The 24,433-nt window shown below is 37.5% G+C and overlaps 1 protein-coding gene across 2 annotated transcripts in view; it reads left to right on the top strand.

Moving 5' to 3' along the window:
- Positions 1–23,951, top strand: part of SGMS2 (sphingomyelin synthase 2) — a 42,160-nt gene extending 18,209 nt beyond the window's left edge. For both annotated transcript variants that reach the window (XM_038136380.1, XM_038136379.1), the window contains exons 2-6: positions 7,203–7,821; positions 8,569–8,686; positions 10,371–10,524; positions 12,275–12,441; positions 13,172–23,951. In XM_038136380.1, the coding sequence (XP_037992308.1) occupies positions 7,367–7,821; positions 8,569–8,686; positions 10,371–10,524; positions 12,275–12,441; positions 13,172–13,375 (1,098 nt within the window). In that variant the 5' untranslated portion in view covers positions 7,203–7,366 and the 3' untranslated portion in view covers positions 13,376–23,951. The remainder of the gene's footprint in view (positions 1–7,202; positions 7,822–8,568; positions 8,687–10,370; positions 10,525–12,274; positions 12,442–13,171) is intronic.
- The last annotated feature ends 482 nt before the right edge of the window (positions 23,952–24,433 follow it).

The following is a 24,433-nucleotide window of genomic DNA, read 5'->3' as shown; positions in this document are numbered from 1 at the left end:
GTCAAGGATAGTGTGGCCAGCAGGAGCAGGGAGGTCATTCTTCCCCTACACTCGACACTGGTGAGGCCACACCTTGAGTGCTGTGTCCAGTGCTGGGCCCCTCAGTTTGGGAAGGACGCTGAGATGCTGGAGTGCATCCAGAGAAGGGCAACCAGGCTGGTGAGGGAGCTGGAGGTGTTTAGGCCAGAGAAAAGGAGACTCAGAGGTGATCTTATCACTCTCTGCAACTCCCTGAAAGGTGGTTGTGGTCAGGTGGGGATTGGTCTCTTTCTCCAGGCAGCAACTGCCCGAACGAGAGGGCACAGCCTTAAGCTGCATCAAGGGAAATATAGGTTGGATATTAGGAAAAAGTTTTTTACAGAAAGAGTGATAAAGTACTGGAATGGTCTGCCTGGGGAAGTGATGGAGTCACCATCTCTGGATGGATGTGTTTAAAAAGGGATTGGATGTGGCATTCGGTGCCATGGTTTAGTTGAGGTGTTAGGGCATGGGTTGAACCTGATGATCTTGAAGGTGTGATTGTGTGATTCTGTGATTTTGGTATTGGCACGGCTGCGTTTTGGAAGTAACATGGGGAAAAAATTGACAGGCAGTATCTTGTTAATAATTACTCAAATATTTTTAGGGTATATCACAGATCAATTTACTGATTATGTAACTTCCTCTTCTAGCTGCCTGATGGCTGATAAGTTGTCGCGCAGTCACTTTAAAGCACACATTAGTCACTGTGACTCCTCACTGCCCTGTACTGAAAGTGGTGACTAATCTCTGGGTCTGACTTTCCATTATGAAGTGCAGCCTTTACCCTCTGTAACTAGGTGGAGGACTTCACAAAATAGTCTAAAACATTTCTGCCTCCTGTGCTGGCTCCCCCTTACCTCACAGCCAGTGTCTGCAACTTCTGAGTCAGCTAGGAAAGATTTGAGGCATTTGTTGTTCTGCTAGGCTCTTAACAAATCTTTAGACTTTGCTGTCTCTTTGAGAAGAATCTTACTTTGGATAGTGGCTCTTAAGCAGTGTCTGTGAAGCTCTAGCAGAATAAAAGAAGAAGCCAGCCTGCCCATAAAAGCCTGATCCAGAGGCTTTTTGTCTGATGAAACTGAGGTAGTACAGTGACTTCCCTACTTTGTACAGTGTTTATAATAGGCTTTTCTAATGAATAGAACAAGGTTATGAGCCAAACATTTTTTTGCAATGTTACAAAATATGCAGTGATAGAGAACCTTTTTTGCCTTTATTCAAAAGCAGCTGATTCAGAGCTTAAATATCACTTCAGGTTAGCAGACCTTTCTGTGCAGGTGTGAAATACTGAAACAGTCTCATTTTAGAGAGTATGAGTTAAGCAGGAAGAAGACTTAATCTTAGTTTTCTGGAATAAATAAGTTGTGAGGGAGTCTTTAGGCTTTAGACTTTAAGGTTGGAATAACATTAATACTTCTTTCAGCTCTGTTCAGAAGGGATTTAGCAGTGTGCATTGACAGTGAAGGCAGGCAACACTGTCCTGAGCTGTATTTAATAGGAGCACAGTCATTATTTATAGGGAAGTTGTTATTCCTCTCTGCTTTGTTCTACTTGGCTGTCTAGAATACTGTATCTGGTTTTTGGTCCTTGATCCAGGCAAAACATGAAATGGCAACAAGCCTGGCAGAGAGACCATCCAGGGTGGTCAGGAGGCTGGAGCACAGGCCTGGGAGGGGAGCCTGGGGGAGCCTGGGTTGCTTCAGCCTGAAGAAGAGCAGTGTCAGAGGTACATGACTGCAGCCCTTTCATACCTGCAGGGATGCCATCAGGGACATGGGGGCCAGGCTCTTCGCAGCAGTGGGAAGATGAGATATAAAGGCTGTAACTTCTAATAAGAAGTAGGTACTAAACCAGTAGATTTAACAATTAAAAACCAAGCAAAATAGCAAAAATAACAGTCCAGCTTTCACTGTGAGAACAGCCATGCAGTGAACCGGCTGCATGGGGAGGTTGTGCTTCTTTGTAGGCATGAAAAGTACAGCTGGATTGAAACCCTGAGTCACTGCTGATCCTGGCCAGAGGCCCAGGGACCTCCTGAGGTTTCTTCTAACCTGAATGATTCTGTTTGTTCTGCTGGTTCTACAGATATATGACTGACCATTCTCAAAACACTTGTTTTAGGAAAGATTGTTAACCTGCAAATAAAACCAACTTTGTCATGTACATATGGATTATTTCTAGAAAGAGTTACAGTAGCACTAAAAGATAATAAATATTTGACAGCTATTGTGATCTTGTTTCTTAAACAGAAGGGTAATACTAGTCACAAGGAAAATATAGCCATGTTATGGTGTCACCTTTAAAGGATATCAGACTCTTAGTTACCAAATACAGTCCTTCAGAGTCTGGGAACCAAAGAGTTTAAGAGTTTGAAGATTCCTTCATGCAGTTAAGACAAATCTACTCAGCACTGTTCAACATGATAAAAGAGCTTAAAGATGCTTTTTGTTTCCTTGTTTGCTTAGTTTCTGGGGATAGGTTAGATGGGCTTTAAGGACTTGCTCTAGTGGAAGGCATCCCTGCTCATGGCAGGAGAGTTGGAACTAGATGACCTTTAAGGTCATTGTCAACCCAAAACATTCTGTGGTGCTACAAATGGGGCTATTTTTTGTGCTTTTTGGGACATACTGTTTCAGAAACCTGGCACTGCTGTAGAATGCACTGGATAATGAATTACTAGAAAAATGAAACCTAACATACCTTTTACTGTTAAGAGGTATGAAGAAACAGAATTCCACAGGACTGGTAAAACTTGGTTTGTACAAATGGATAACCTGTAACTTTGAAGCTTTTCACGTCTGATTAGTATAGGGATTTAGTCCTTAAAGATGTCTTCTCTTGGTACATGAGTAATCCGAAATGAAGGACTTGCAAAATCCCTCTCTCTCAAGGTAGGGGGAGAAACTGCTCTATTTCTACTGCTGAAAATAGTTTTATATGATGTAAGTAGTTTATGCTTTTTTTTTAATAAAAAAGCTAACATTTACTGCAAGTGATAATGTGATGATAATGAATGATATTTCTGTGATCCAGCTCTGTTCTACTTGCAGTACTTTGGCGTCACAGCCGTTGTCTTCTGGAGGTTTTGGGTGGTGTTGGGCTTCTTTTTTCTTCCTTCCAGCAGCCTGCATGCTGTGAGATGTACATATAGCTTGGAAGAAGGGATAGTGAGATCTGGAATGCTTTCAAAAATCAAAATTAGGGAGAAACCCCTAAAAGCAAGTTTTTATTCATTGCTGTCTAGATAACAGTGGTAACCTGGCTTCTTTTTTAGTTCTAGTTCCATAGGTAATCCTAAAAATTTAACTGATCAAAATACAAGCTAGATAAAAATTGTCTCCCCGTAACTGTATGATATAGATGAGTTACTTCAAATTGTACTTTGTTTGCAGATCCTTTTTCTTCAGTTACTAAATACAAGAATACAGCTGTATCAAATGTTTGAGCCAGCCTTAACAAAAGTGAATGAGCTTTAAAAAGTACTCTCAGAAGTCTTTTCCATTTCGTATGTGAAAATACAGCTTCTCTTCATGTCAGAATGGATCAGTCTCACTGTTTTGGCTACTCTTGTTCAAATAGTATTTGAACAGCAGGTTAAAAATTGCTTATTTGAAAAGCCTGTGCAAATTGTCTATTCAGTCCTTCATAAATTATAAAAATTAAAATATTTTGGGAAATGTTCAAGTTCCAATACTGGATGAGAAATACCATTTGGGAGCTAACTTCATGTGAAAATGACCTTTAGATGAAAATCGGATGACTAACAAGCTAAATAAAACTCTGTTATTCTTAAGTTCTAGCATAAAGAACCAAATGCAGACATGCTTTCTGGTGCTTGTCTCAAAACTGTGTCCCCCATCAACTATTTTCTTGCAAATTACAGTCAAATAGGGATGCAGGAAACTAAGGGATGCTGTTTGCATGGGCACTGGTAGGAGCTCAGGATAAAATATTAGGACACTTCCTCTTTTAGTATCTTTTTAATTCTAAAGATTTTCTTTGAAATATGTTGTTGCTTGAGGCAGTTATGATTTCTGCTGTAAAGTTGCTGCTTAAGAAACTCTGCTTCTTGATAACATTGATTTTTAGAAGGTATAGAAGGGGTTCCAAAAAGAAAACTTCTTCCTAAAACTTGGAGGTATTCCTTATAGGAATTTTATTTATCCTTTTGGGTTACTTGGCCAGTTTTTTGTGAGTTCAAGACTTCCCCAGTAGTTGCTCCCTATTCTAGAGCAATTTATTGTGCTTTTCAGACCTAGGTGTTGGCAAGATGGCCAGATATAAGCATTGCTGCCTGGTTGCTGAAGGCCGCCTACTAGGCAGTTTGTGGGCATCTTCTGGTTTTGATAGGGAGATGTTTTGGATTTGACAAAAAACTCAAATGGATATTTTATCAAGAGGATCATAAGGGACAACATGGAGCTAAAAGGAACCACACTTTTTTTGGGTGTGTGAATGGATATTTGAATTGGGGACAGGAACTTGGCAGAAGAACCTGTGCCCTCCTGGGGAGTTCCTTTTACAGCCAGTAGCAGAGGATGATTAGGCTGTTGGTGCTCTGTATCTGTCACTTCCCTGGCCAGTCAGATTGCCAGCAAGGGACTGAGAGCTTCAAGAGGGACTTTTGTCTTTTTCATCAATAGAGTTGCTAATTTCTTTGAGAATATGGGAGAAAGAGATTGAAAAGGTACTATAAAAGGAAGCATTTACCTTCTTACAGATCATTCATCAGATGATATATAGCACCTTTAATTACCAATGTAAACAAACTTTTGGCTACAGTATGCGCTCTGCTTGAAATAATCTTGATGAGCCATCAGAAGTGGTAGATCAATATGCCTTACAATCCGCTTAAAAGTATCAGGAAGGAACACAACTTTCTCCTGCAAGCTGTGGCTATAATTGTTTTGCTTAATAAGTTAATATGAGAACATGAGCACCACTCCATTTTTTTGGTTCTTATTTTATTGTACTTCAGATATTCTTTGATCTTTAAGGCTTACTTGGATGTCATTAAACATCTGAAAGTAAAACCTTTCACTTATGTCACTAGGCACACTAGGTTAGGTATTTGTGGGGAAGAGAAGGAAATAATGAAGGTAGTTTGCTCTCAGTTAATGCATAATTCTAATAATGTTTCAACAATGCAGGATGTAAAATTTACCAGGTTTTGCCAACTGCTGCCTCACTGGCTGCTATATGTAACATCATGGTGAGAAGTGGGGTCTTGACTTAGTAAATGAATGTTAGGTACATGCATTCCAAAATATAAGCAATTAGGTTCAGTTTTTTTCTCTACTGTCACCAAAGTGTTCTGTCATAATCTTAGCTTTAGTAGTAGACAGAAGGAATAGATGTGTGTGTGTGTGTGTGTGTTAAGAAAAAGACTTGTGAAAGCTGAAATACTGTTCTGGTATAGTTTTGAGTAAGGCTGTTGCTTTTGTAGATGCTCTAAAAGGGTATTTTTAGTTGTAGGAAGCATCAGAGAAGTTGTTGTCTGGCTGATGGGTTAAACATGCCCTTTTTTTAGAGATGCAGAGACCACAGTATGATTGGTAAGAGGGAGAAAAGGCATAAAAAATCATCACTTGTTTTCTTGGGTGTTTATTGTTTGTATGTGTTGTGTATGGATGGTTATCATACACTTGTAGATCAAGAGTTTAGGGAAGGTCAACCAATGACAGTGGATTTCAGAAACACTGTTGGGGGATAAATTTAGAAATGCTTCTCATCTATTTCCATTTTATTTGTAGGAATCTAATATTTGGGATCTGAACTTTTACTTTTCTTTTTCAGTGGTTGAAGCAGCACCCAGGAAATCAGTGAGATTTATGTGCTGAACACGTTAAACGTCTTCTCTGTTTGGGTGGGATGAGGCTGGAAGGACCAAAACACCATCACTTGACTTTCCAGGCTCTTTTTGGTTTAGATTGTCCTGTAAGCAGGTGGCATGTTCTTAAGCAAGTCCTCTGGTATATGGTAGGGAGACTGGCAGCTCTAGCTGCCATCATGGTGACTTAATTGTACACAAAGCATGGCAAACTGGCAGCCTGCGGTTGGCATGCAGAGACTTGAGGGGGTAGCAGTGCTGAACTTCTCTTGCAGGAGCCACTAAAATAAGAGAATCACAATTTACTGGTAGATGGGGAGCAATTTGTACATGGTTATACTATTTTTGTCATGGGAGCTGAACAGAGTAAAAAAAATAGGTACATCACAGCTATGATAAGTGGTTTCATAGAACTTTAAAGATGGGGAAATGGCCTTTATTTTTGCTAGCACGATGTCTGTTCACTAGAGATGAACTTCATTCTTTGCTCCTTGTAGAAAAACTTGTTATAAAACATATGTACTTACCTGGTTTTTTCGCTTGCAAAACTTCGGTGAATTAGCAAATGCAGCCTGAAATAAATCCTGAGTAATAATGACTCTTTTCTGTTTGTTCCTGTTTAAAACCATCTAAATAGATCTGTTGTTGAAGTAGCTAAAGGACAAACACAGGTTCATTTGTCATCTGTTCTATGTGTAGTCTACCATAACTAAGAATCCAATCCAGGGATATATTTCTCAGTTATCTGAAATTTCAGACATTTAGTGGATATTACAATGGCTATATAAATGCATTTTTGTCTTGATGGAATACTCATTTAGATCTAATGAAATTTAATGGAGCTATCTATTGAGTAGATTTTCTAGATGAATCTAAATTAATTTATGCCCTACAAAATTGAATTCTGTAGTGCCGTTCTGGTTTTTGTCCCATCACCTGAACTGACAAGATTTGTCTGATCTATATGGACAGCCCATATTAATATCTGTAGCAACCCTATGGTCAAAATCAGGATATTTTTCATGGACTATCTCTAAGCAGTAAAATTCAATGTTGCTGCAAATATGGATTAGCCTTAATTCTGATAACTGATAAAGCAAGTGATGCCATGATCATTTAAGTCTGTGGATCTTGTCCTTTAAAATAACCCAAGCCTTAATTGGTACTAGTTGTTAAAATGAGATGAGATTTATCAAGTAGGAGTTGGCTTGAATTATTTCACAGTAATTTGCCTTTTGACTGTGTTTCTAAGTAGACTTGGATGGAGAGCCTGTTCTGAGAATATTTTGTTCACTGTCACGTTACTAGTTATGAAAGCTCTCAGTATCTGTTTTGGGGTTTTTTTTTGCAGATGATTCAGCTCTAGAAGAAAGACTTGTCTTCACAAATTCCTTTGGAGGCACAATGGATGCATTTTAGAGTTCTACAGAAGTCATCTAGGAACAAGAACATTGGACTTTGAGGAATAACAGAGTTCAGAGAGCCCAGAAATTGGTCACTAATAAAGCCTTGGAAATGAATACCATTGAGACAGCAAAGCTTGAAGAGCATATGGAGGGTCAGCCAAATGAGACTTCTAATGGCTACTCACGACCTACTCTCTCAGTCAGTGAAGAGAACAAAAATGGCACTAGCAAACCCAAGGGCTTGTCTAATGGCTTGCGAAAAACAGCAAAGAAGTATCCTGATTACATCCAAATTGCTATGCCTGCTGAATCTAGGAACAAATTTCCTCTGGAATGGTGGAAAACAGGCATTGCCTTTGTCTATGCTCTCTTCAACTTGATTTTAACAACTGTCATGATCACTGTGGTCCATGAGAGAGTACCTCCAAAGGAGCTAAGCCCTCCCTTGCCTGACAAATTTTTTGATTACATTGATCGTGTGAAATGGGCTTTTTCTGTATCAGAAATAAATGGAATGATACTACTTGGATTATGGATATTCCAGTGGTTGTTTCTTAGATACAAGTAAGTTTCCAATGTTTTTTTTTCCTCTGCTGTATGTTTACATTGCTCATTTTGGGTAGAAGAAATCATACAGTAAAATCCTTAACAATATTGTAGAATAGGGCTGGCAGGAAAATAACAAAGGGATAGCTTGTTTACAGAATGTTATAGTGCCTATGCCAGGTAGGGAAATACAGCTTTTCTGACTATTGAATGATGTCTTTGAATTCTTAACTTCTGACATCTATGTTGTACTAGTCAAGTTTTTTCTGAAATTGGGCTTTTCAAAGTGTGTTTACTGACCTGAGGATGTTTAAACTGGGGAAATCATGATGGTGTAAGAAAATCTCATCCAAATTTGAGGAAGAACACACCCCACTGTCCTCTACAGCTAAACAGAAGTTTTTTCCTGTGTCTTTAACTATATATAAGTTGAGAATGGGGTTATAGTATGGGACTGAAAAGAAAAGGTCACTGAGTTGAGGAAAACTGCCTGGCTACACCTGTAAGTTAGACTGAGGACATCTTAAATTGGTGGGAGCTTCACACTATAAGGAGCTAACAAGACTAAATGCTAAAGAGGTATGATTTAATATTTGATTCAGAGAAGTGTGTGGTGAAGAGCTGGGGTGGAGCTGCTCTTTCAGTCTAAGAAAGATATCTAAGAAAGATTTTCAGCTCTCTAATGTAGCTAGAGCTCCATAACTGTTGAATATCCTGCATGTAAACTTTGTACTCAATCTGTTTCCCCCCTTTCCTTACTTTCAGATCAATAGTGGGGCGCAGGTTCTTTTTTATAATAGGAACTTTGTATCTGTACCGCTGTATTACCATGTACGTTACCACCTTACCTGTGCCTGGAATGCATTTTCAGTGTGCACCAAAGGTAAGAGTCTTTGCCTCTTGCTTCTTGCCTTAAGTCTTTGCATTGGTCCTAATGGCTCCTTAGATCAAATAGAAGATAATGTTTCAGGTATTACTAAATAACTCAAAATACTTTCAGCTGATGTCTTCAGAAACACAGGTAGTGATAAACCAAAACTTGTGTGATAACAGAGCCTCAAATTGTTGATGCAGTTGGCTGCTCCCTTTCAGAACATCTTAGGTTGGAATAGTGCTGCTGCTAAATCATTCACCTTGCTTCTGAGGCTCTATTGCTACTGTAGCAATGTTTTTTCTTATATGGTAGGATACCCAAGGTCAATACTGTAATTCATAGCCTGATATGCAAGCTTTTGTTGCTGTATTCCTGTAAAAACGCACACTGTTGTGTTCTTTGCTTAGTTTCTCACACTGTTTGGTCAAGATCTATTGCAATACCTGAAGTCAGCTGCCTGTCTCAGTTTCCAACCTGCAAAATGTATAGGAATGTGACTTAAACAAGTTCAGCTGCTTAAATGAACTGATACATACAGAAACATGGACATACTAATAGTTTTACAAAAATATTTTAAAAATTTGATGACACTGGAGTTAAGTGATGGCATAAAGGAGTTGTTACTCCCACTTTAGGTTACTAATAAAAAATTGTAGACTTAAAATTCCTTGGAACAAACTCTATTGTGTTAGCTGTACTGAAAAAAAGTATTGCCAGTTTAGTGGAGGAATAAATTTGTTACCTCTTGGATAAGATTTCTAGTCTTGAGTTACAGCTTCATGACTGTTGTCTTGTATATTGAGACAACTTAGGGATGTAGTGGATGAAATAATTCTCTTACAAATCAGTGTCTTTTTGAAAATGCTTTATTTAACTGCCACTATTGTGAAGATTTAATGGTTTTGTTCTAGCATCTTGGAGAATGACTATGTAATAGACTGTATTGAGGAGTGAGAAGAGGTAATCAAAGGAAAATGCAAATATCTTTGAAAGTACATTTTGCTAGCATTAAACCAGGATTAATTACTTCAGCTCTGGTAAAACAGTTGATGATAATTCTTCTGGATTTTTTTAATATGTGAATAGTTTTCTGATTATGGAAAAGAGTTATGCATTTATCTTGGTTTTTTTTCCTAGAATTAATTTAAAGCAGCTAGATAAAACTGCCTAGTATCTGTAAGAAATCAAAAGCTGGTCCTAATATATGCTTTAAAAATGTACATCCTCCAAATATAAGTTAAGTCCTGAATGAGTTTGTAATTAAATCTAAAATGAAGCGAGTTTGAGGGTTTTACTCTGTAGAAATACTGGTCAGCTCTGGACAGAATAACAGAATTGGTATGCAAGGTTGTACCAGTTTTTAATGGGTTTCATTGATTCTGTCAACTGCTGCCATGAGAGATCTGACCTTAAAAATTTTTAATGTTTACCTTGTTGGTATATTCTGCATCTCTTTCTTGTACAATGCATATTTTAAATTAGCCTAGGAAAGTATAGATGGAATGCTAGTTACCAAACTGATCTTTATCACCTGTCAACTTTTAAACAAATAAGCGTGCATTTCAGAATACGTGAAAGAAACCTGAAGAAAATTAAGATAATTTGTCCTTTTACTCCTGTCTCCTTGACTCTGCATGTGTTTGGGTAAGAAGTTTACCTGAGTCACTTATGATACTTCTTTCTGGTGTTCTAGTTGAATGGAGACTCTCAGGCAAAAGTTCAGAGAATCCTGCGACTGATTTCTGGTGGTGGTCTATCCATAACTGGATCGCACATCCTCTGTGGAGACTTCCTGTTTAGTGGACACACTGTAGTATTAACGCTGGTCTATCTGTTCATCAAAGAGTGTAAGTGACTGTATTTCAATGCACTTTCTTGTTCATATTCATTGTACCAGGAAAACAAATGACAAAAGTACGTGTAAAACTACTGCCCTCCAAAAGTTACTCGTCAGCTGTACGCAGACTGTATTTATATGGGTTTGAAACACAAATCAAGTGGAAATGGAACTGTGACTATAGTAAATTCATAAAATGGTTAAGGTTGGAAGGCGCCACTATAGGTTATCTAGCCGAACCTTTCTGCTCAAGCAATTTTCTGTAGAGCGCATTGCACAGGATTGTGTCTAGACAGTTCTTGAATGTTTCCAGTGAGGGATAGTTCACAGCCTCTCTGGGCAGCCTGTTCCAGTGCATGGTTACCTGCGCAGTAAACAGGTTCTTCCTGCATTTAGGTAGAACTTCCTGTGCATCGTTTCTTACTTGATGCCTCTTGTCCTCTTGCTTGGCACCCATGAGAAGGGCCTGGTTCTGTTCTCTTGACCCCTTCCATTCAAATATTTAGACACACTGATGAGGTTTCCTCTCACACTTCTCCAGTCTAAGCAGGCCTATTTTCCTCTATTGTTCCTTATGAAAGAGGTACTCCAGTTTCCTAATCATTCTCATAGCCCTTCACTAGACTTGCTCCACATCTGTCTTGTACTAGGGAGACTGGAACTCCAGATGTGCCTCACCAGGCTGAGTAGAGGGTCAGGACCATGTCCATCAACCTGCTGGCAATGATCTTACTAATACACCCCAGGCTATTCTGCCCTTTTTGGCCATGAAGGTGCTGCTCATGGACAGCTTGGCCACCAGGGCCCCCAGGTCCTTCTCAGTTGAGCTGCTTTCCAGCAGGTTGGCCCCCACCCTGTAGTTGTGCACCAGGTTCTTCCATCCAAGTGCAGGACCCTGAACCTGCCCTTGCTGAGTTTCAAAAGGTTCTGCTCTGCCCATCCCTCCAGTGTGTGAAATCTTCCAAAGGGCAGCACAGCACACTCCTCTGAGCTTTGTATGCAAGGGGTGCCAAAACCTCTCACTGTGAGTGAATTGAAGCCAGTTAGCCTGTCAGAAGTTATGAATGATCATTGTGACATTCAGGGCATTTTTTCAATGGGCAAAGAAATACAGGAGAACTTTTCCACTGAGGTGACTGAAAGGCATTTTGAAGAGCTTTGCTCTCATTTGTTAAATCTTTCATTAAAGGGTATAAATTCACATACTGCCCTTTTCTGTGTATTTTGTTTCACAGAACTGAGGCTTCGTGCAAATTAATTACAACTTAAGAATTAAAATGAGTGTATTTCTGTTTAATTTGTGATCTCTGCTCAGGTTGTATCAATTCTAGAGACTTGAGTTTACTCAACAATAGACTGTGAAAAGATTAAATACAACCAAGTTAAATAACCAAAGTGTATGTTTTACCTCAGTTTTCTCTTCCTCTGCACCCTAGATCCTAGAAATGATTTAACTGGAAAACTTAATTTGACTAGAAGATGGGTGGCAGTGTTGTCTAACTAACCCATCTTGTGCTCACCTTAAAAATTAAGAACACCTCAGTAAGTTTGCATAATTCATTATGTACATTCATACAAATCAAAATGAGATCTGTACCAGTGTGATAGCAGGGGATCTGTACCAGTGTGATATGAGTTATGTTTTCAAATTTAGCAGCCTTAAATTAATTTTCTTATCTTTTCCCCTTGCTCTTGTGGATTGTTAGAATAACAGATGGCTTTTTGCTGTGTTTTTTCCCCATCACCTCCCTGTCTTGCAGATTCACCACGTCATTTCTGGTGGTATCACTTAATCTGCTGGCTGATGAGTGCTGCTGGCATTATTTGTATCCTGGTTGCCCATGAACACTACACCGTAGATGTCATCATTGCCTACTATATCACCACGCGGCTCTTCTGGTGGTACCACTCCATGGCTAATGAAAAGGTGAGTGGCCTTCACAATCAATGTGTAGCCTGCATTTGTTAAAATTGCCTGAAGCTTAAAGTAAATTCTTAATCTCAGAATAAAAAGAGGTTCTATATAGAAGTTTAAACAGAATGGGCAAGGAGTATCACTTCATTGTTAAGTTAATAATATTAATTTGCCTTAAAAATATTTTGGAGCTTTTGAGGTTTTATTGCTATAGTTGATGTATAGAATAGCCCTTCTTTGTCTCAGCTTATGACTAAACAGTAGTTGAGTATTAAAATTTCTGGATAACTGAAATTACTTAGACATTCCTTCAATTCTAATGACATTTCTTGTGTAAATGTTGTTAAAGGTACACAGTTCAGAAGGTTGTTGCTGCTGTTGTTTCAGCAACACTTTCAAGTAGAAGCATAGCTCTTAAGCCCATTTAGTCTAATTCTCAACTATCACTCATCAGTGGAAACATGACGTGCCTGAAAGCACTCATATTGGAGAAGTCTTGAGTGCTTTGTTCCCCCAAATTTTGCACAGCAACAAAGCATCTCTTTGTGGTCAAGATGCTCAGTTTGTAGTATGTATTTGGACTCTGTCTCCATTCTGTGTTTCTAGGCTAAATACTCACTGTCTTTGCAGAAATGCATGCACATGCAATGCATTTTTGCTGTTGTCTTGACTCAATGTAATTGATTCCAAGCCTTTAAACTGACAGTTGCCTTTTCCTCTTTACATGCTTGTGCCAATACAGACTTTAAAGGTGTCTTCGCAGACGAATTTTCTCTCTCGAGCATGGTGGTATCCAATATTTTATTTCTTCGAGAAGAATGTGCAAGGCTCTGTTCCTTGTAGTTTTTCCTGGCCAATATCTTGGCCTCCCAGCTGCTTCAAATCTTCATGCAAAAAGTATTCACGGGTTCAGAAGACAGGAGAGGACAATGAAAAATCTACCTGAAGAAAAGAAGGAAAGCATCTGCTCTGGTTTTTTCATTTTTGATTTTTTTTTTACCAAAACATTAATGCTGTAACCAAAGTTCTTAAGAAGACTGTAACTGAAGAAGTGGACCAAGCTTCTGTGCAATTGATGGAAAGACAATTGTAGACACATATATTGCGTTTCAGATGTTTTCCTCTCATCTGGCTGTACAGACCTATTCTACTCTTCAGTGCTACTGAAATGCACCACTGATGGGATTTTTTTATTAAAGAAAAAAACGGAGCAGGATTGTGCTTTATTAATGAGATAGAGGTGCCAAAGACCACAGTAACACTTCCATTACTATCACGCATCCACAGAAGCACCCAAAAGTCTCCTCTTCAGAGCTCTGGAGTGCGTAAGGGCAAAAACATGCTAACATGTAAAGGCACGATATTGGCATATTGAGGTGTAGAAAAAATAACACATTTGTGGGAAGTGGTTTGTTGCATTATTCTTGCTAATGGAGGTTAGGCCTTTGTGTGACTGGTACAGCTGGAAGCAAGTCTGACTTTTTTACACACTGTGGGTATGAATATCTTAGGACCCTAAAATACTACTTACCACCGTTAACTCCAATGTATAGTACTATATACCAATTTTTACATTTTTATTAGTAATTTTATATTTAAATAGTTGTGTTACCTGATGAATTTGCAAATTAGAAACAGCTGCTAGCATCAGAGCTCAAGGAGCCTAAAATTTTATTTTTAGTAAGAGACACAGTTTCAACATTTGAATCTTGAATTACAGCTGGCCTTGTGTATATAGCTCTACAGTGCCTGTCAGTGTATATAGATGCAGATATACACAAAAGCACATACCTTAAACAAAATTATTTACTGGGAAGAGTAATCCTAGAGTTTTAATGCGGGTAGAAGTTGTACAGTTCTCACCTGCTTGAGGAATGCAAGGCCAGGTCCAAAATGGGGCTACATTTAAAATAAAAATTTTAATTTTAGTAGCAATCTCTTTCTGAAGCTATGTAGCAGGTTTGCTTGGGAGCCATAGTTCTCCACTGAATTTCTTTTTTTGTCTTTTACCTCTTGACACATGTTTCTGTGATTTACTTTAAAGAAACAACCAAACAAAAAAGTGCTAAGATGGGATATCTACAACAGCAGCATTTCTTCAATTACAGCATAAAATAATTCCATATTAAATGACACTGTGGTAGACCTCAAAAATAGATTACCTTTCTTCTTCCCAGGGTTGCAGTCCAGTTAAAATGGCTATCTAAACAAGGTGCCTGAGAATGGGGGAAGCTACCATGGGGTGAACATGTAACAAAACCACAGATTAACAGCTACCTGTTTCTTGTTAGTTTATGTTGTTTTGTATTGTTGTGAAAGCAAAGTAGCAAATTAGCACACCATGTTTAGCCATTTATATTCTGGAATAATTTCTGCAGTTAACTCAATATTATTTTCAGATATTCACTAAAACCTAATGAAAAGATAAAACTGCATTATGTTGAGGTGATACTAATAGAAACGAAATGCTGCATATTTTAAGAATGTCTCGAACTGAGTGACAAGTGTGAACACAATTTAACTAATGACAACTTGTTTTTAAAAAGTCCAGAGTTAAAGTCATAAAAAGAAATACAGAGTATTCCAACATAATAATTTTCAGTTAAGGGGATAATTTCTGAGTTGTACATGAGAATATTTTTGTGCGTTCAAATATTTTTGTGCATTATCAAAATAATACAATAAAAAGTGTTCCTTTCAATACATTTTTGGAAAAACTTAGTTAAGAAAGAAATTCTGCTGTGGTTTGGTTTTGTTATTTAAAATGAGTTTAGTAGACTCTGATAATGTGCCTCTGAAGTTGTGTGTATATCGGCATATCTGTGCTTTCATTTACTTGCTTCTAGCAGACCTTGAACAGCTACAAAGCCAGTATCAAAAAACTTTTGAAAATTCTTTTTTCTCTCATAAATTAATCTGTTCAACACCAGTCAGTAGATCTCCTGAGATACTTGTTATATCAGTACTACTTCATAGATCATAATTTTTAAAGCTAAAATCTAAGCTTTGTGATACCTTAAATATAGTCATGTTAATCCCCTTGTAGTAATACTATCTTTTAGGAGTTATGAATGGATTTCATTAGTAGTCACTGTGCCTTGAAAATAGCATGATGAAAAGCATTACCTAAGGAGCTTAAGCAGTTGTTTTTATCTGGTGGCTGAAAAATAAACACTTTGACAGTGGGATTTCTCTAACAGATCTGCAGAGTAGGCTTTCTTCATGCAGGATGAGGTGTTTAGGGTTTTTTACACTTATTCCTGTTTCTGAAGGAAAAAAAAACGTGCAAGTGATGAAATAGACTTTCCTGCTGTATTACAACAGACATCTCTATCAAATTCAGCAGTAGAATGAAAGCTCACACAGCCCAACAAAAGCAGAGTGTTTACCTGGTTCTAAGTGGCAGCTCTAGCTCAAAATACTTATTCCTGTTCTGGCTCAGTCCTTCCTTAAGTACTTAATATTTATCCATTGTATGGAAGCTCTCAAAGGGATATGTGTATGTTTAATTAGCAGAAAGCCCCGGTTTTCTATCCTCTCAATAGCTTTTAAGTGATTTTACCAACTTGGATGGTGTAACTGTATTTGATGACTCTTCAGACCTATATGTAAGGTGATAAAATGGGGTAAGTAATGATATATATCCTAGTTCTTACTGTTATAGTAATTTATCTGATATAAACCACAACTGCTATGTAAAAATTAATTATTGTAACATCTTGATGATCATTGTATACAAATACCATGAAGCTTAAAGTATAGTTTCATCATAAGAAGCAAGAGATTGGAGTAGGCAAAAAGAAGAAACTTGGTCTTCCCTTAGGCCTACCATCAAGTGGTCATTATATTATTTGGTCTATATATGCCAAATACTTAGCAGTGTGTCACTAGTTATTTTTTCCTAGTTATAGTAATATTTCTCAGGTGTCACATGAGCTGCCCCTTTCCTCTGACTATAACATGCTCTTCTCGACTGAAGAGTATTTTCGTGTTGAACTTTACAGACACTTAATAAAAAAACATCACTGCATTTACCAGTATGACTTAAATGCTGGTGGGCTTTCTTCAAATGCCTAACATAAATTTAAATCTGGATTTTAAATGTTAACTTGAGCATTTAAAGAAGTATGCTGCTAAGTAGTCATGCTACAGATACTTACTGCTAATGCCAGAAATTGTTAACGTCTACTTGAAAGCACTGGAAACGGGCACCTTTTTCGGTATGTGCTTAGCACTCCCATGTGGATGTAAATGGTACTAACTGTTAGTCATCCTTCACTGCTGCTTTCTTGGAAAGATCGCCACAGGTGGCGTCGTAGCAAAAATAGCTGTGCTAAACATTGCTATGAACCCTAGTACTGGATTTGCTGCCCTCCTTAAAAAAATTGGGAGAGAAGGAAACTAAAAAAAGTTTGTTAAACTACACTACCTTCATGTAATAGAGAAATAAAGCTCAGCAACAGAGACAGAACTGGGAAGTCTTAGAAGAGATGAGAGACCATTCTCTTAATTGAATTATTGCAAATTAGCTTAGTAGGGTCTTAAATCAGAATCTGTTCAATCTCTGGCTTTCTCTTTATCAGTAGTATCTGGCTAGACAGTTTATCCTAAGTTGTTTGGTACTAACCCAAATTCTTTTTCTCATTTCATTAGATAGGATTTACTGTTCTAGGGACAGATCCATTAGCTTCAATGCAAGGTGAAGTCTTTCCATTAACTTTAAACAAACTTTCACATGGCTCTGTGTTGGTTTTTGTTTGTTTGCAGGATTTTTTTCTTTGTTAGTGGGGTTTTTGGTTTTTTGTGGGTTTGTTTTTTTTTTTTTAAGTGCATAAACCTTGAATCTTAAAGATTCATGGGCTTATTTTGAAAATGGGTCCAAGCTGCTAGATAGACTGGAACCATTTTGCCTTACTGGCAGATCTAATAGTTGTAAAACTCCATTGTCATCTTGATATTTTCACAATATATGTGTTTTGGACTTACCTAGAACTCTTATATGGGCTATGAGATAGAACACTTCTGTATTGAAGTGCTCTATTCCAGGCATTGTAAAATTAATGTCTTAATTCAGTTACTGAGAAGAGGGATCTTAAAAGTAAATACTCCTATTAGGCATCATTCAAATGAGTATTGCTGCTTAAGTACACATGAGAAAAATACCCTGGCATGCCATTCAAGTAGCTTTGCTTATAAGTAAGTCTTCATGTGCCACTCTGTGACATTTCTTAGAATCCAGAGAGAAGAGCTGTGAAACAGAGAATATAGACAAAGGCACTTGTAGTATTTATAAGGAAAAGGAAAGAAGATGAAAACACTGAAGTAGATGGTGATCATATATTGCTTTTTGCATGAAATGGAGCTAAAACTATACCTAACTTGTAAGAAGTGTAGATTTAAATTGTGTAATAGTTCTGGAAAAAAAAACCAACTATAAGGAAAGCCTATAAGGAAGCAGCAGTATTAAGCACACCATTCCATGGTACAGATGTGTATCTCTGCTGGCTCTCATCCATAACTTCCTATATAAAAACAAAACCCAACTCAGTGAAAAATGCTTGGAGATTAAAGTGCTTAAATATTATTTACAGTCTTTTAGAAGTTGTTCCTACAAGCTGCCATTAATAGTTTCTAAAAGAAGAACAAAGTGCTGCAATGCTTAAATACTGAAGCTTTTTTCTAGTTGGCTTCAGTTTCCATGGATTTAACCATATGATTAAATCTTACTAACCTAGAAAGCAGCACATAAGAATGTCAGGCTGGATACAGGTAGCTCATGTATTGCAAGGAAGCTTTCCAGTTTTGAACTCATCTTTCCTAACTAAACTTTCAATGCCTGAATGATTTTTAAAGATGAAGTAATACTGTGTAGTCTCTAACATGTACATGAAATACTGGTGTTGAGGACTCCTTCTTTCTACTGTAAGTCAGTGATTAAAAACCCACAAAGGTTTGAGTTGTTGTCAAGGAAAATTTTTTAATTGCAAAGAACGTGGAGTTGAGCACATGTTGAGCTGTTTGTTTTCTGTGGCTCTTGGCTGTGTACTGACCTTTAAGATGCAAACTAGGTGGGAAGAGAAGATCACTTCTTACTGGGAGGAGCAGTGTGTCACTTCATGAATTAAAATTATATTGGCTGCATGTTACATGCAGTCTTATCTGTACTACAGTTGAAAAAAGATGCTGTATTATACTATTATAGTTAGTTTTTGCATTCTTAAAAATGGTTCTGTAGTGGTTGACCCAGTCCTTCTGCTGGATGAGGAGTGAGTGCTTTTGTCCTTTACTTGCTGTCTATATGGTTAAATATAACTGGTTTTAGGTCTGGTAAATGGCAATGAAAAAATTTCAGATTCCTTGGATACAGTACCAGAGATGTTTTAAGGTGTCTGTGCATGGGTTTCTTCTAGGAGAAATATTCTTCTTTCAAGCTGTGCCTAAAAAATAATAATGTTAGCTCTTGCATTTTCTCTCAGCATAATGTGGTCTTTAGGAAGTTAGCATTTGTGACACTGCAAATAATTACTACAGAAGATGCTCCTTTGTGCCAAATGAGTTCAGTTTTCACAAAGTATCTTTGAAATATGTTTGAAGATGACTTTTGAGTTTTTTGGTTGTTTTTTTTTTTAATTAAAAGTGGTCAGAAATGAGTCTGAAATAAAAGCATCTCGAGCAGTTGGGGTCAGGCACCACGCAGGCACATGGGTGTGGAAAGGGTTTCTCTGGCATAAGTAATATTGGATTCAGAAGGCAAACCAGGTTGCATTTGTACAGTACAGATGGCTGTGAGCCATCTCTACCTGTCCTTTTGAGCTTCTTTTGGACTGACAGTGCAGTACTAAAGGTGGCAATAGCTAGAAAGTGAAGGTCACTTACAAATCAAAACTATAAATGGAGCTGAAAAGGCAGATCTCTGTAAAACCGCTCATCAGAGAGCTGTGTTCCAATTCAACAGAGCATACAATTGGGTGTTACTTCAGGTGTGTGAGTCATATTTAAGATAAGTGGGACTGTTTGCTTTCTAAATTTTTTATTAAAGATGGCAGGTGTGCTGAGAATACCAAGAGGAAGTTTATCTCCCTGCTTACTTTTACCTCTGCCATTGAAGTGATTGTGTATGAACCTTAAACAATATTACTGAATTCCAACCCCTCTTTACATTTTGAATAACTTAGCAGTGCTTTGTTACTTCTGTAAAAACTGGGTTTACATTCCACCTGTTTCCGTTTGTTGCCACTGAAAATGGCAATGGTGCTTATGCTGAAGCCTGTGCTGCTTTAGACTCTTGTCTAACTACATCTGCTTCTACTAATTGTATTTTCTAAATGGCTCAATACAGAAGAGTAGAATTTACATTTGAGAGAGCTTCATAATTAACCCTAAAGCCAAAGGCATTCTTGTCAGACACATCTTTGCACAATTAGTACTTGAAAATAATTTTAAAGCCTAACATGGTAGGACATAATTCTTTTCCCTCAGGAATCAATTCTTGCTTCTTAAATGTTTAGCACATTTGTTTGTGTTTATTTTCATGATTCAGGGCAGTATATGTGAGATGTGAAAAAGGTTCTGCTAGCTTTTGAGGTCAGGGTTATACCAAGGAACCTGAAAGTAAAAGCAGAAATAATGGTTTGATGGCTGTGGTTCTCATGCTTTCCATGTGACTTTGAAAACTTTTAAGACTTCCCCTAAAAACAGCACAGGACCTCATTTTGGCTGCAATATGGTTTCTTCCTTGTCAGCTGACAGCTTTTCTTGCAGGACTTCTCCTAGGTTGGATCTTGGGTATCCATAGCTCTTTATGTCAATTGGAGCTGTAAATCCAACCTTGGAAAGACTAGGCAAGAAAAGACATTGGTCCCTTGAGGGACCCTCCAAGGTAATATGAGAATGCTGTAATGCGTGCATGACAAGAAGCTGATAAGATGGCATTGTTCTGTAGCTTCAGGGTCCAGTTCTGCAAACGCCATGCAGCATACTACAATAACAAACTGAGAAACCTTTGGTGCTGTAGTTTCTACTGGTCTTTGCAAATTTGGTGTCGTTTTCATAGAAATTCTTCACAATTAGCAGGAGTTGGCTTTTATATTGTAAAACTTTCAGGATGACACTTTAACTGATATTTTGTCAGGTAACTGAGTGTTATGGTTTGCTGCATATGTGCAAGAGGTACTAGAGCTAGAGTTGTGATTTGTGCTGCAATCTGTTCACTGTGTTAAAAAACCCCAAACCAAAATCAACCATTGCACTAGCTGTACTTTAAAAACAAACAAAAAAAGCAATAATGGGAGCATCTTGTAGCTTTTCCCTCCAGAGGTGCTGTCTGTCAAGGTCACTTCACTGTCAACTGTGAATTTGGTAAAACAGGTTGAAGAAATTGTCCTATGTGGTTTACTTGGCACATACAAGTTGAAGTTGTTTATTGTCAGCCTGTGTACTAATGAATACAGGTGGATTATTTACATAACCACTCACATGTTTAAAAATCAGAAACCTTATATCCATTTATGGTGCTAATAATCTCAACTATTATAAAGAGCTGGTATTCTATTATTACACATGAACACTAAGGAAAGCTGTTGTGACACCTTTCAATAAAATAAAATTTCTCTACATTTTAAGCCTGTTCCAAATGATTTTTATATAAATACAACTTAAATACAATATATTATATAAATAACACTTTTCTATTTCGTTTTTATATAAAAATGGCCAAAAAATAGTATTTTCATGCAGGAAAACATTAGGAGTGTATATTGTTCTAAATTACATGTCCAATTATAAATTTTCTTACATTTAGGATAGCTAATCTTCTGAAACTCAGTCTAAAAATCTAAGAATTTCACTAGGTAGGATTAAGGGACAGGCTAGTAGTTTTAATAAAATAATTCTCTGACTTTGCCATCACTTTTGAAGCCTTGGAGACAGAGGGAGAGGATGTGAAATGGACAAAGCTGTATTAGGAGGACACTGATTACACAGAGTAGATGTATATTTTGGTGAAATTTTTAAAAATCCAAACAGCTTGGGATGGAGGTGACCATGTAGCTGTCTAAAGAACAGAAGTGAAACAACATAATTGTCAAGGCAGTTCACAGTAGGACATTGTAAGAACATGTGTGAGAACCTTAAACTAGATTGTTTAGATTGTGAAACAACAAAGTAATTTTCTAGCTTTTTTTGAAGGCTTCACAAGCAACTTTTTCTTAAAATGAAAAACTATCTTGTGCCTTCTGTTGCAGAAGTTGTTGCCTTTCCCCCCACCTTTGGTTGTGATTTTATTGTATATAATGGACAGTGCACTTCCATATCTTTCCAAGAGGCATTTTTGGGCAGCAGTACCTACACTTTCTATCCACAGAGGATACTGAGCCTTTAGTTCTTGTTGAAGGCCCCTTACTTGTGAGCTTACAGTTGTGAAGTATCTGCCTGTGACAGGTGTGGCAATCCTGCTGGAGTCAGCTCTTAGGTAAGCATGATGCCCTTAATTCATCTGGCCACGTGAAGTGCCGTGCCCAGGTGCACTGGTGGCACTGCAGCACACCCCTCTGCTCTGAAATGATTGTACCCCAAGCTGCTATGCTTCATATACTAGAATAAATTCTCTTTAATCACTTCCACCTAGTACTTCAAGAAGTAAATGGGCTTCTCTAAGATCTATTTGATGGAACTTCTATATCAGTGCAAAGAATATTCCATATTTAGAGTAACTTAATTTAAAGCAGAAACAAGCCCACCGTCTAGGATAAAACCGGGGCTGGGTGGGGTTTGTGTTGAGTGAAGGTGGGTAGTCTAATAACAATAGTCTGGATTGTCTTCCTACAAAGTCATCCATAATAGTCCCAAGCCACATGGAAATATATTTTTCTTGTTTTAATTACTAGATGCTTCAGAGAAAATGGATTGTATTTTTTTAATTTACAAAAAAAAAAAAGGTGCAATACTTAGAGAAACAGTAAAAGGCAAATGGCTGCATGTTTCTATGCCCTGCAAAAACAAAACCTTTGTGAGCATGTGACGTGCACTTGACCAAAAGTGGGTTTTTTTAGCTTTAGCTGCTATGTTACAGAAACATGTTTCAGTGCACTAGTGTAACTCAGAACTTTCAAATATTTTCAATGTGCTTTTGATGAGGAGAGTATTTTTTATTCATAAAGTGCCTGTGGAAGTAAAAATCCAAATGTTGCATGCAAGCTCAAATAAATCATAAAACCACAGCCCATACTTGAAGAGAATGGGTGCTAAGTCAGCAGCTGCATGGAACAGCTGGTCAACAGTCCGAAGCCTTGATAAGATTCAAAGACTAAGTGTGAGCGAAGAATATTATGTTACTTTTGAGAGTTTACTGTGTTAAATAAACTTCCAATGCTTCTGCTTGGGCCTTAACTCTGTAACTTGGTTATCCTTAAGGAAAAATTAGTTCCTTTGAATTATTCCATTTTTAATGCTTTTTTCATTATAGTCTTTACTCTGGTGGGGATTTTTGCTTGCTTGTTAGGTGGGGCTATTTTTTTGCCTGTTAAAAGTGGAGTCACCAAATGCTTTGATTACTCAGTTCGGGGTAAAAGAGTTTGAAGAATGGTGTTTCCTTAAGTGCAGAATTAAAGGGGGTGTGTTTTTTATTACACTGATGCTAGGACTGAACAGGAAGGATTTCCATGGAAAGTACTGTAGTGCTAAAGCTTGTATATGTAGTTATTAGGGGTATGCAGAGTATTAGTAAAGTACTTGGATATGTTTTGCTGTTAATTTCATGCTTTAAAAACAGGCTATTTGGTTCTAATTTAAATTGGAGAAACTGATTTTAATGTTGCAACAGCTATTATTTTAACTTGAAATATCCGCTTACGTACTGGTATGTTAGAGGAAAAGTTATGTTTTCTCACTTAAAATTTTGAAATTAATCACATTTTCTATCAAAATTAATGTGCAATTTAATCTCTGGACATCCTAGAATTGGCCATATGCCACTGAAACCAAACTTTTAGCTGCATACATAGGGAAGAAAGGCATTTTTTAAATCTAGTTCAGCTTCTTGACTAGACTGAGAAGGAAGTGAGGCTAGATTACTCTTGTACAAAGAAAACAGACAAAAACAGTAATGTGTTTCAGCTGTGCTGAATACCTTAGCTTCTTATTTTCACACTACAGAACTTAGACTTTTCTAGAGACTCAGATTTAAAATATCTTTAGTTCAGCAAAATTTTCATCTGTTTTTATATATTTTTTTCTAATAGATGCATTTTATTTGTATACTTTGTAATTAGCTGCTGAATTTCTGCCAGATATGGACAAAATAAAAGCTGCATTCTATTCTGCCAGTCAAAATCTGTTTTTAGTTTTTCTGTTTTGTTCAATCCATGGCTGGTAAAATGTCCACTTGCTGTTTAGATTAAAGAGACAGTTGCCTTAATTGCTCAGAGGAAAACTGACCTTGACCATCCAAAGCTTTGTGTATTTCTGAAATTGCTGTAACTTCTGTATAATTGCAATAAAACCTTTGTAATACAGTTCAGCCACTATTTTATGAGCAGCTTGTCACTATCTTTACTGAATGTTCAACTGTTTAAAAAAAGTTTGTTTAGCAAAACCCTTTTTAATGGGAAAGCTCCCTTTTCCGGACGATTCTGTCCATTGTTTTGTTTTTGGGGATCGCTTTATAGAAGGAGCACTGTGGGCAAAACATGAATAATTTTCTCTGTTAGGGTATATCAAGAGCACTTACTAGACCCTCTGATGCTGCAGTAAATTATTGGGAAGACCAAACAGCGGCTTTTTTTTGACGTTTAATTACCTCTCTGGGGGTTGGTTAAATTTTATGTTGCTGATCAGCTGGGAAAAGTGCGCTAAGGTGTTTACTAGAGGGAGGGGGAAGTCACCCTCAAAACCAGTTCAGAATGGGTTTGGGGGATTGGGGTGTTCGGGTGTGTTTTGGGTTTTTGTGTCTGTGTTTGGGGTTTTTTATTACTATTTTATTTGAGGGAAAGAAGGAGAGCTACATGTC

Source organism: Motacilla alba, chromosome 4, assembly GCF_015832195.1.
Source record: "Motacilla alba alba isolate MOTALB_02 chromosome 4, Motacilla_alba_V1.0_pri, whole genome shotgun sequence".
NCBI lineage: Eukaryota > Metazoa > Chordata > Aves > Passeriformes > Motacillidae > Motacilla > Motacilla alba.
This window is presented reverse-complemented; position numbering and strand designations above follow the sequence as displayed.